Here is an 11,772-nt window from a genome sequence, read left to right as displayed (position 1 = left end):
GCTCAGATCCACCAACGTCAGCAACATCTCACCTACTAACTCCTGAAGAACCAGGTTCAATGAACTGCTGTTTCAATTCAGACGACCCGCTAAATCTGTTGAAGCGATCCCGAAGGATTTTGATATCAGCAAATGAGGTGTGGCCCTACCTAAGTGTGAGTGTGGCAGGGTGCAGTCTTACCTTAGAAGCAGGAGAGGAGAGCACAGATGTCTTTTAAGTTTTCCCAATCCAAAAGGTGGGATCAGTTTATTTGAAGAAAAATGGGTCCACACTTATACAGGGTTTTACCTTCTCTCTTTACAACATGACAATCATACAGAATATTTCATGCTGTGGTCAATTACTAATATGAAACCTCAATTCACAGTCTGACATTTATTACACTAAATTGTGACTTCAACTGCCCAATTCAGTTGTGATGTTAAAATCTCCGAACAGAATTTAGAGGCATCTCCTCGTAAAAGACCGGTGATAAAAACCACATTCAAACTTTCATTCAACAAATCAATTCACATACACACCTATGTCCAGCATGAATTCTGAGGGATTTCCTCACAGGTGGCTGGGTGCTAAACATTCAACAAATCAATTCACTCAGCATTCAACAAATCAATTAGAGAGATATTTACAAAGGTTGAGAGAACCTTACCGAGGAAAAAACCCTCTCTTATCAGTGACACCCAGTAACTAAAATAGGCCTTAAACTCAACTTAACAAACCCCTTGTGTTTTGAATATACTGTGATTATAGAAAAACATGAAATATAATGCATTTTCATTGTGGGTTATACAAGAATATATTTGATTATAATTAACTTTCGTTTGAATTACTCTACCTAATATGGAGACCTCAACACACCCTGATTTATAGTACGTTTAGGCAGAGTGTTTTTCAACCAAGCTCTTTAACTGACATTTCCCTTTTGTTTAAATTAAAGAACAAAACAGTAAACAGGTCAATGACCAAGCAAGGTAAAATTATTATTATAAGTATTATAACATAAAAATGCACAATGCCAAGCGTATACCTGAGGCGTTTTTTTTAAATGTGTCTTTCAGCTTTCACAATGTCTTGCCAGGCGTTTGCTCCATGTCCTCCACCTCTGTGACCTCCTCCGCAGGCTCAGCTGACTGGGTAGGGTGGAAGAACTATTTACACACAAAAACATTGAAACAATCATTACACAAGTCAGTGGTTGTGGTTAGATGTTACGTCAGGTTTACAGTATGTACTTACATTGAATGAGTCATTTTTTTGCAGGAAATGTTTGTACTTTTGTGGGGGGCGAGGAATCGGAGGAAACAGAACCTTAGACAGCCTGAAACACGCAAATAGAAACAAATGTCAGTACACATTTTGGTCAAACTGACATTTTTAAAGGGGCCTTTTCAGGCTTAAAGGGGTTTTCTCTAACCTGTAGTGTGTTATACAGGTTGAATGCATGTAAATGATCTGCAAAGGCTCAAATTATGTGTTCTTTGATGCTTTTGAATCTGCTCAATACTAGATAATTACCGTATAGCACACAAAATAAATAGAACAAAGTATTTTATTATAATGACTTATAAGGTCTACGATGAGTGGTCACTCACTGACACTATACACGATTAAACAAAAATCACTTAAATCACTCTATAAGTAATATAAAAACCAGCGACCAGCGATTATAAAGTATTATGTAAAATGATTATGATTGCTTAAAGCTGATGAGCCCCACGGGCAAAAACGCAACATCTGCAAGAAACAGCAAGAAGCGTCAAAATTAGCCCTGAGCGAAAAAATGCTAACGCACTTAGCACAGATCTCGCGGCAGGGGAAGCAAACCCAGACATCACACAACGTAGCTTTAGGGAGCCAAAACGGCAAATGTCTGACCGTTGCTGTTTTTCTGATCAAAAGTTGTGTTCAATGGCATTAAAACACTAAAGCGCTGCTGAAGGTTAATCCAATGTGTCTGTGTCACTTTGAAATGAAAGGTTTTCACTATAAGTTTTTTGGTCGGACACTCTAATTTACATTACATCATGCTCGGCCCCCTGAGCCGCGGTCTTCGCCCTCGAGCCCGGCCCCCTGACTCTTCCTGCCGCTGCCTTCGCCCTCATGCTCGGCCCCCTGACTCTTCCTGCCGCTGCCTTCGCCCTCATGCTCGGCCCCCTGACTCTTCCTGCCGCTGCCTTCGCCCTCATGCTCGGCCCCCTGACTCTTCCTGCCGCTGCCTTCGCCCTCATGCTCGGCCCCCTGACTCTTCCTGCCGCTGCCTTCGCCCTCATGCTCGGCCCCCTGACTCTTCCTGCCGCTGCCTTCGCCCTCATGCTCGGCCCCCTGAGTTCGCCCGCTGTGGTCTTCGCCCCTCCATGGACTCTGCCTTGCCCCTGGGCATTTTTTTTACTATGTTCAATTCATTTTTTTTACTATGTTCAATCTGAATTTACTTTAAAATAAAAACATCTATATTGATTCTGACTCTTCTACATCCAACTCACAGGTTTATCATTACTTTGAGAAAACAGATTATTAATGTCCCCCTATTAGACGTGAAGATATGGTAATTTGTTCTGGGAAGGTCATTTTCGTTCTGTCTTAACCGCAAGCACCCATACTCTTTTACTTCTCTTTTCTTATAACTTCCCCCAATCTGCTGACATCGTTGTTGTCGTCTGTTTGACACTGTTTCACATTTAGAAGACAGGACAGAGTGTCTGTTGTCAGATTAGAAGCAGAATAATATAAAATAGTCTCTCGGGAGCTGTACAGATGTGAGCGTGTGCGTCTCACACACCAATCATCATGCTTTAGTTATTCAGCGGGAGACAGAAACAGTACCTCTGATGGCGCAGCAGCAGCAGCACAGCCAGGAGGATCATGGGTATTCCAAGTGAAATTGAGACGATCACTAGATTGTTGAGTTTGGACTGTTCCACAGCTACATGCACACCAAAAGATGACACAAATTAAACTTGTGTGTGGATGGATGGGGGTGATTTAAAGATGTGAAAAGCCCCACTCACTGACAGCATGGCTCCATTCACTCCATTGAGAAAAGACCGCACAATATTCGCCCTTCCTTGTCCTCATCGTCACTCTGTAGGTGGAGGAGGGATCTACATTGGGCTCTCGATAGGACAGCTGGTCACTGAACTTTTTGGGTGTTTCCTGTTTAAAAGAAAAAGGATCAAGAAAATAATGCACTTAAAGCTAAAAAATATTAACACTTACTAAGATGCCCTGGTCTATAATGCATTATAACCAGGGGTGCACATAACTTTTTTGCCCTGGTTCTCAAAGGAGCACCTGGAGATGTTGCTTGGTGCTCATCCTTAAAATGAAATAAATAAACCGGTCTTTATTTGTCAGACACACGGCACAGAACACACAGAGGTGAACACAGAACACACGTGCAGAGGTGAACACAGAACACACGTGCAGAGGTGAACACAGAACACACATGCAGAGGTGAACACAGAACACACGTGCAGAGGTGAACACAGAACACACATGCAGAGGTGAACACAGAACACACGTGCAGAGGTGAACACAGAACACACGTGCAGAGGTGAACACAGAACACACATGCAGAGGCGAACACAAGACAACATTAGCACGACCAGTAATCCTACAAGCTGTCATCACTACCCTCCTGACTGTTCTCCTCACTGTCTTCCTCTCTGTCAGACATGGTAGCTAATGATGTAGGCCTACTTCTTTCTCTCTGGTTGAGTCTGCGATTAGCTGCTTGCATCCACAAGTCAACAGCTGGGTTTGGGTCGAAAGTCCAGTTTTAAAAGGATATTTTTGGTTACTGTCCTATAGTATACATTGGAATGATTTCAAACCTGTTTATCCCAATAATTATAAAGGAGTGCCTTGAAAATATGTGTTTACATAAATTGTGACCAAACCGTTTGAACTTAGACTAAAGTGAACTATCTAAACACTCAAGAGTCCTTTACCTCACTGAGCTGTAGTATCAGCCTCTCAGTCTGACTGGAGAGGACTCTCCCTCCACATCATTGTAGAAAGATCTTCTTCTTCCGTTAGTGCAGCTAGCACCAGATTCTAATAACAACAGCGCCGGTACCGGTGCACCCTCCCTCTCTCCCTCGCTCACTCGCATTTTGGCTGTGAGCTGCGGGCGCCAGATAAGCCAACATCCCCCATTTTCATCACTTACAGCGCCCATCGTACAGGGCAAATGAAACGTGTAACCGGGGTGAAAAGGGTGTTACATTTACTTCATTATGAATGTTGTTACATCAAGGCCGAAAATTAGGATGAGCACCAACGGTCAAAAATGTTTGTTTCCCTCCCAGAACTACCAGCGCAGCGCCTCCACAGATCTGGCGCCCTAGGCGAAAATCAACGCCAGTGCGACGGGCCGGCCCTGAGTTCATATGCAACTCGCAAATATCTTTCTCTCTCTCTCTCTCCTCTCTGCTCTCTTCTCTCTTTTCTCTCCCTCTCTCTCAATGTTGATACGCAAATGCGCCTTTTTTCAAATGACCCGGTGCTCTTTTTTTTGGCCGAGGTGCGCATGCGCACCTGCGCACCAGTTATGTGCAGCCCTGATTATAAACATACTTATTTGTTGTTATAGCACTGTTATTATTGTTGAAAGGACTTTTAAATTATGCTTTATAACAATAATCTAAAAATGATAAAGTATTTGATATTGACTTATAAGATCTATGTTATAATACTGTAGCGATCCTGATAGGCTACTCAGGGTGTCACTTAGGCATCCCCCGTCTCTCTGCCAATCATAGAGCTGTACCGTGATGGTGGCTGAGATGCGGGCCTGTGGTTGGTGGAGCGGACGGGGGAGGGCGGGGAGTTGTGACGTAGACAGTGCTATATATGGGTATGTGTAGAAGTTATGGCGCGTTTCCACTGCAGCGGGTAGCCCCGTTTAAGCGTCCTTAAGCGTCCTTAACCGTCCTCAAGCGGCCAGGCCGGTTTTTGGTGGCGTTTCCATATAGCCTAGTACCGGCCAGCGGGTACTTTTTCCCTCTTTTTCCGGCCTCATAAAATCGTGGTTCCCTTAGCCAGGGCTGAACTAGTGACGTCAACACTCTCGACTGCTGATTGGTCATAGAGAATCGTCACAAGATTGTGCGCGAGTTCATCCCTAGCGTCGCATATATATCTAGAAGCAAGCTTGCAGCATTTTTATACACAGCATTTTGTAAACGGAGGAGCTACAAAAATGGCTACTTCTAAGAAAAGCACAACGTGGTCGACCGAGGAGGTGACGACGTTCCTACATCTCATTGGGGATGATCAAATCCAGCGGGAACTCGACGAAACAACTCAAAATGTGAACAAAAACAAAGCCGATCGCCCCGCCTACACTGCGTTGCTACCCCAGGTCCTAAACTGTAATGGAAATGCGCCACGGCCTGGGCCGGCCAGCGAGGCAGCCCGAGGCCAGAGCGAGGACGCTTAGGGACGCTTAAACGGGGCTACCCCGCTGCAGTGGAAACGTGCCATTATGGCGCGTTTCCACTGCAGCGGGTAGCCCCGTTTAAGCGTCCTTAAGCGTCCTTAACCGTCCTCAAGCGGCCAGGCCGGTTTTTGGTGGCGTTTCCATATAGCCTAGTACCGGCCAGCGGGTACTTTTTCCCTCTTTTTTCCGGCCTCATAAAATCGTGGTTCCCTCAGACCAGGGCCAGGGCTGAACTAGTGACGTCAACACTCTCGACTGCTGATTGGTCAGAGAGAATCGTCACAAGATCGTGCGCGAGTTCATCCCTAGCGTCGCATATATATCTAGAAGCAAGCTTGCAGCATTTTTATAAACAGCATTTTGTAAACGGATGAGCTACAAAAATGGCTACGTCTAATAAGAAAAGCACACCGTGGTCGACCGAGGAGGTGACGACGTTCCTACATCTCATTGGGGATGATCAAATCCAGCGGGAGCTCGACAGAACAACTCGAAATGTGAACAAAAACAAAGCCGATCGCCCCGCCTACACTGCGTTGCTACCCCAGGTCCTAAACTGTAATGGAAATGCGCCACGGCCTGGGCCGGCCAGCGAGGCAGCCCGAGGCCAGAGCGAGGACGCTTAGGGACGCTTAAACGGGGCTACCCCGCTGCAGTGGAAACGCGCCATTAGTGTCAGTGTGAGTGGAGTGTGCGGTAGAACCCACGAAGTGTACTTGACCTGTTATCATCTGTCTTCAAATACTAGTTATTAAAGCCTAATAACTACAAGCCTGTCTCCGACTCATCTTGGGAACGTTACAATACGTTACGTAATTGTACCTCACTAACTTTTTACTGCAAATGTCATGTCGCGATACATTATAATCTTTTTTAGAATGTAATATATTGCAATTAGAAGTAACTTGAAGTGGTCATTGTTTGACTTTAAAAGGAAATATTATGCTGATGTTCAGGTGTATATCAGTATGTAGTGTCTCTACTTTAAAGAGTCCTCTCCTGCTGATGTTCAGGTGTATATCAGTATGTAGTGTCTGTACTTTAAAGAGTCCTCTCCTGCCGATGTTCAGGTGTATATCAGTATGTAGTGTCTCTACTTTAAAGAGTCCTCTCCTGCTGATGTTCAGGTGTATATCAGTATGTAGTGTCTCTACTTTAAAGAGTCCTCTCCTGCTGATGTTCAGGTGTATATCAGTATGTAGTGTCTCTACTTTAAAGAGTCCTCTCCTGCTGATGTTCAGGTGTATATCAGTATGTAGTGTCTGTACTTTAAAGAGTCCTCTCCTGCCGATGTTCAGGTGTATATCAGTATGTAGTGTCTCTACTTTAAAGAGTCCTCTCCTGCTGATGTTCAGGTGATATATCAGTATGTAGTGTCTCTACTTTAAAGAGTCCTCTCCTGCTGATGTTCAGGTGTATATCAGTATGTAGTGTCTCTACTTTAAAGAGTCCTCTCCTGCTGATGTTCAGGTGTATATCAGTATGTAGTGTCTCTACTTTAAAGAGTCCTCTCCTGCTGATGTTCAGGTGTATATCAGTATGTAGTGTCTCTACTTTAAAGAGTCCTCTCCTGCTGATGTTCAGGTGTGTATCAGCATATAGTGTCTCTACTTTAAAGAGTCCTCTCCTGCTGATGTTCAGGTGTATATCAGTATATAGTGTCTCTACTTTAAAGAGTCCTCTCCTGCTGATGTTCAGGTGTATATCAGTATGTAGTGTCTCTACTTTAAAGAGGAGTCCCTCATTCAGGTTTCTCTACTAGCCCCTGCTGATGTTCAGGTGTATATCAGTATGTAGTGTCTCTACTTTAAAGAGTCCTCTCCTGCTGATGTTCAGGTGTATATCAGTATGTAGTGTCTCTACTTTAAAGAGTCCTCTCCTGCTGATGTTCAGGTGTATATCAGTATGTAGTGTCTCTACTTTAAAGAGTCCTCTCCTGCTGATGTCCAGGTGTATATCAGTATATAGTGTCTCTACTTTAAAGAGTCCTCTCCTGCTGATGTTCAGGTGTATATCAGTATGTAGTGTCTCTACTTTAAAGAGTCCTCTCCTGCTGATGTTCAGGTGTATATCAGTATGTAGTGTCTCTACTTTAAGAGTCCTCTCCTGCTGATGTTCAGGTGTATATCAGTATGTAGTGTCTCTACTTTAAAGAGTCCTCTCCTGCTGATGTTCAGGTGTATATCAGTATGTAGTGTCTCTACTTTAAAGAGTCCTCTCCTGCTGATGTTCAGGTGTATATCAGTATGTAGTGTCTCTACTTTAAAGAGTCCTCTCCTGCTGATGTTCAGGTGTATATCAGTATGTAGTGTCTCTACTTTAAAGAGTCCTCTCCTGCTGATGTTCAGGTGTATATCAGTATGTAGTGTCTCTAATTTAAAGAGTCCTCTCCTGCTGATGTCCAGGTGTATATCAGTATGTAGTGTCTCTACTTTAAAGAGTCCTCTCCTGTTGATGTTCAGGTGTATATTAGTATGTAGTGTCTCTACTTTAAAGAGTCCTCTCCTGCTGATGTTCAGGTGTATATCAGTATGTAGTGTCTCTACTTTAAAGAGTCCTCTCCTGCTGATGTTCAGGTGTATATCAGTATGTAGTGTCTCTACTTTAAAGAGTCCTCTCCTGTTGATGTTCAGGTGTATATCAGTATGTAGTGTCTCTACTTTAAAGAGTCCTCTCCTGCTGATGTTCAGGTGTATATCAGTATGTAGTGTCTCTACTTTAAAGAGTCCTCTCCTGCTGATGTTCAGGTGTATATCAGTATGTAGTGTCTCTACTTTAAAGAGTCCTCTCCTGCTGATGTTCAGGTGTATATCAGTATGTAGTGTCTGTACTTTAAAGAGTCCTCTCCTGCCGATGTTCAGGTGTATATCAGTATGTAGTGTCTCTACTTTAAAGAGTCCTCTCCTGCTGATGTTCAGGTGTATATCAGTATATAGTGTCTCTACTTTAAAGAGTCCTTTCCTGCAGATGTTCAGGTGTATATAAGTATGTAGTGTCTCTACTTTAAAGAGTCCTCTCCTGTTGATGTTCAGGTGTATATCAGTATGTAGTGTCTCTACTTTAAAGAGTCCTCTCCTGATGATGTTCAGGTGTATATCAGTATGTAGTGTCTCTACTTTAAAGAGTCCTCTCCTGCTGATGTTCAGGTGTATATCAGTATGTAGTGTCTCTACATGTCTCCATGCTTTAATGTTCAAAAAGCTCTTTATTGTTCTCATACTGTCTGTGCTGCAGCACCTCTTTTCACCCTCTGTCTGAAACCAGAGCCCAGTCTGCTCTGATTGGTTAGCTGGCCGGCTCTGTTGTGATTGGTCAACCGCTTAGAGATTAACCACCCCTTAACCTGTCACGTACAAGTGTTGAGCACTAACCAATAGAAGCGTGAGTGTTACATAGTGATGTCACTATGTTACTGAAGTAAACAAAGTGTCTGATTCCTTCCCTAATCCTGTTGACAGACAGATGGAAAAAACAAGCCAAAACATAACCTAATGGTAGAATTAAGAAGAAGACTAAAGATTAAAGAACAATAACGTATACATCAGAATTAAGGCCCTTGTTCTGCCATTTCCAAACTAATTATCTATCACACTAGCATGAACTAAGACAGGTGTTCAGTGCGCGCTCTCACCCACTCAGATCATTCAAAACCTACTGAGGTCTACTGATCTGATAAATATCCTCCGTCACATAATCAAGAACCTGTTGCCTTACTGTGTGAGAGAAAGAGTTGGCACTGCAGGTGCTGTGAGATAGCTAGGGAAAAGGCTTTATTGGATATCATTCACCCTTTTGCTAAAACAGGTTGTGGGTAGAATGCATTCTGGTGTAGCTTAATGGAGTAAATGTTTATTTTGATAATCAACCAGTGATACAAGCATTATTATGTATAAGAAGTATGTTTACAATGCATTATAAGGCATCATAGGAAGCGTAACCTACATTATTGAATAACTGACATCCATATCCACACATGTATTCTGTACCTGGTCACCCATGTCCAGCTGGTATTCAAAGCAGTCGGGGTTGAGGTTGGGGTCGGCTCGACTGTGGGGCAAACCCCATGTCACCAATAGACCTCCATCTTTGATTGATGCAGAGATGTTTTGGGGTGGAGACAGGACCTCTGTGGCACACACAACGACAACATTAGTAAAATAATTATTAAAAATGCAGGCGGAACTGCGGATTTCCATTAGCAACTAAGCTTACAACCATATGTTACTATCCACTGAAAAAAACCAACAATAGCTTTCCTGTCACTCCATTATCAAGCTTATTTCATGGTGGTATTGCCCTATTGGTTACCTTTTGACCCCTAGAAGTGAGATAAACCCCCTACTCAAGAGCTCAATGAGAGTTTGTCTTGTATTACCTAGCATGCCGAGGTCGTATTTGGAGTTGTAGACTGTCCAGTTGTCGCGCAGGGTGACGTTGAAGTGTAGGATTAAATATGACATCTTGTGATCATGCAGAGCTAAAGACCTTGATCCGACTTTCTCCTCAGACGACAGGTCAGGAGACTGAACTGATTTGTTACCAGCACAGATGCTGCATGAAAACAGAAGAGAATGTGAGGATGCCTTTAATTATTCATAAATACTCTCTATGCCACATGTGTAATGTATCATTTAAAAAAATACCTGATGTTGACAAAGAGCTGAGTATCCTGCTGCACGGTGTTGAATGACCAGGAGCAGTTGAGTATATTTGTTGGGTAAAGGACGCAGGTAAGGTCTATATTTTCCAGCTCTACCTCATGCCCCTGCACTGAAGTACTCTGTACATCAATCTGAAAAAAGTACCACAAACAACAAGAACAGTAGAAATCAGAAAATACATCTGCATTAAAGGGGTGGCTTTCCTGTGTGTTACCTTTGGACAATATAAACAAAATGGATTCTCACTTTATCAGAAGACATTGTATCCTCACAGACATCTGAAATGTCCGCCTCTATTAAAGGAGTAAATACGTTTGGAGTTTTAGGACGGGGGGGAAACCAAAGGCAACGGATGGTCAAGTTCTAACTTTAAAGACCCTCACACACAAGTGGTCCAATGTAAGCATCAATGCATTTCCTTTCAGATTATACAGCATATGAAGGCATATTTTATTCAAAGTGCACCATGCTTAATTAATCCACATTTTTGGGTATTTTCCGTGATTTAGGAAGAATGTGTGTGCGTCAAGCGTGCCTGCGTGTTACCTACCAATTTGTAAGGCAAACAAAACCAGCAAACTGGACCAAAGTATTGGATGTGCAGGAAACATCTTCATAGCATACCTAAGGGTTTCAGACCAACACACACACACACACACACACACACACACACACACACACACACACACACACACACACACACACACACACACACACACACACAGAAAGACATTAACATGACCCCATAATCCTGAGCGTACAGTATCTGGCACCCACGTACATAGAGAACCTCTTGTATTGTACACATTTCCTGTCTGTTAATACTTCCCCTTTTTAGGTGGCGGTGCTTAAAGTTAGTGACTGACAGTGAGACATATGTATGGCGTGTAATTAAATTGAAAGAAACAGCTTTCCTCATATGAATCTTACTTTTCGTCCTGGTTCAATTAGATTTCTACAAAAGCTTTTACATTTTCCACACAAAATAAAAAGTTAGCAATGCTTTGGTCAACTTTTCTCTCTGAAGGTGATAAACCATAGACTGCATATATAAAGGGAAAACCCATGCTTAGCTATTCTAGGTGTAAGCCTTCTTGAATACAATGTTAAAGAATCCATCTACAGTCCAATGTGGTAAATAGTAGTAATAGGAAACCGTTACCTCCCGCTGACCCTCCACTCTGACAGTGCTCTCGACGACTGAAGACAGTGAAACATTTCTGGGGAAAGAAGAAGCATGACGTCACACACTGTACAAGGCTTCAGGAAACACGAGGCTTCTTCCTGTCACTTCATTTCTGTTTTTTGGATTAATACACTGCAAAATCCAAATATGTCTTTTCAAAAGCAATGTGTTGGTAGTAAATACAGTAAAGACTATAGAGTAAAACTAAGACAATGGACAATTCATGAAATGTGTTCATTTTTTTCGAGCAGGTCGCGACTTGTGCCATGATATTTCTAAATAAATGTTGAGCTGGACACTGGTACATTGACTTTCATTCAACCTGTAAGTTCATTTAAAAGGTTTCTCAAGTTATTGGATGTTGTTCTGTCTTGCCTTGAAAACATATTACTACTTAATCTATAGGTTGCTAATTTAGAAACTGAGAACATAAAAGAATTACATCAAAATTAAAACAATGAGAAATTTGTATTCATAATTA

General features: G+C 42.6%; 1 protein-coding gene across 4 annotated transcripts; it reads right to left on the bottom strand.

Moving 5' to 3' along the window:
* Window positions 1-208: 208 nt before the first annotated feature.
* On the bottom strand, window positions 209-11,522 carry LOC117562059 (granulocyte-macrophage colony-stimulating factor receptor subunit alpha-like). 4 transcript variants are annotated; one of them, XM_034239833.1, is made up of 10 exons: window positions 11,268-11,515; window positions 10,656-10,729; window positions 10,352-10,398; window positions 10,088-10,236; window positions 9,820-9,995; window positions 9,431-9,570; window positions 3,010-3,154; window positions 2,825-2,924; window positions 1,238-1,319; window positions 209-1,149 (listed from the first exon to the last, which is right to left on the bottom strand). In XM_034239833.1, exons 1-10 carry the CDS (start codon window positions 11,342-11,344, stop codon window positions 1,063-1,065), a joined length of 1,077 nt encoding a protein of 358 aa, XP_034095724.1. In that variant the 5' UTR covers window positions 11,345-11,515; the 3' UTR covers window positions 209-1,062. The 4 variants fall into 4 exon arrangements, with proteins under 4 accessions (XP_034095724.1, XP_034095725.1, XP_034095726.1 ...); XM_034239834.1 differs by lacking the exon at window positions 1,238-1,319 and having other exon boundaries at window positions 11,268-11,522; XM_034239835.1 differs by lacking the exon at window positions 2,825-2,924 and having other exon boundaries at window positions 11,268-11,519.
* Window positions 11,523-11,772: the final 250 nt, after the last annotated feature.

Source organism: Gymnodraco acuticeps, unplaced genomic scaffold (genome assembly GCF_902827175.1).
Source record: "Gymnodraco acuticeps unplaced genomic scaffold, fGymAcu1.1, whole genome shotgun sequence".
NCBI classification, from domain to species: domain Eukaryota; kingdom Metazoa; phylum Chordata; class Actinopteri; order Perciformes; family Bathydraconidae; genus Gymnodraco; species Gymnodraco acuticeps.
This window is presented reverse-complemented; position numbering and strand designations above follow the sequence as displayed.

What these genes read in the sequence shown, in the direction of transcription:
- LOC117562059 (XM_034239833.1), bottom strand. Translation starts at nt 11,344, where the DNA reads ATGCTTCTTCTTTCCCCAGAAATGTTTCACTGTCTTCAGTCGTCGAGA. An exon ending in ATACGACCTCGGCATGCTAG is followed by an intron (nt 9,571 to 9,819) that starts GTAATACAAGAC and finishes TGTGTGCCACAG; the next exon opens with AGGTCCTGTCTCCACCCCAA. An exon ending in AAAAAAATGACTCATTCAAT is followed by an intron (nt 1,150 to 1,237) that starts GTAAGTACATAC and finishes GTGTGTAAATAG; the next exon opens with TTCTTCCACCCTACCCAGTC.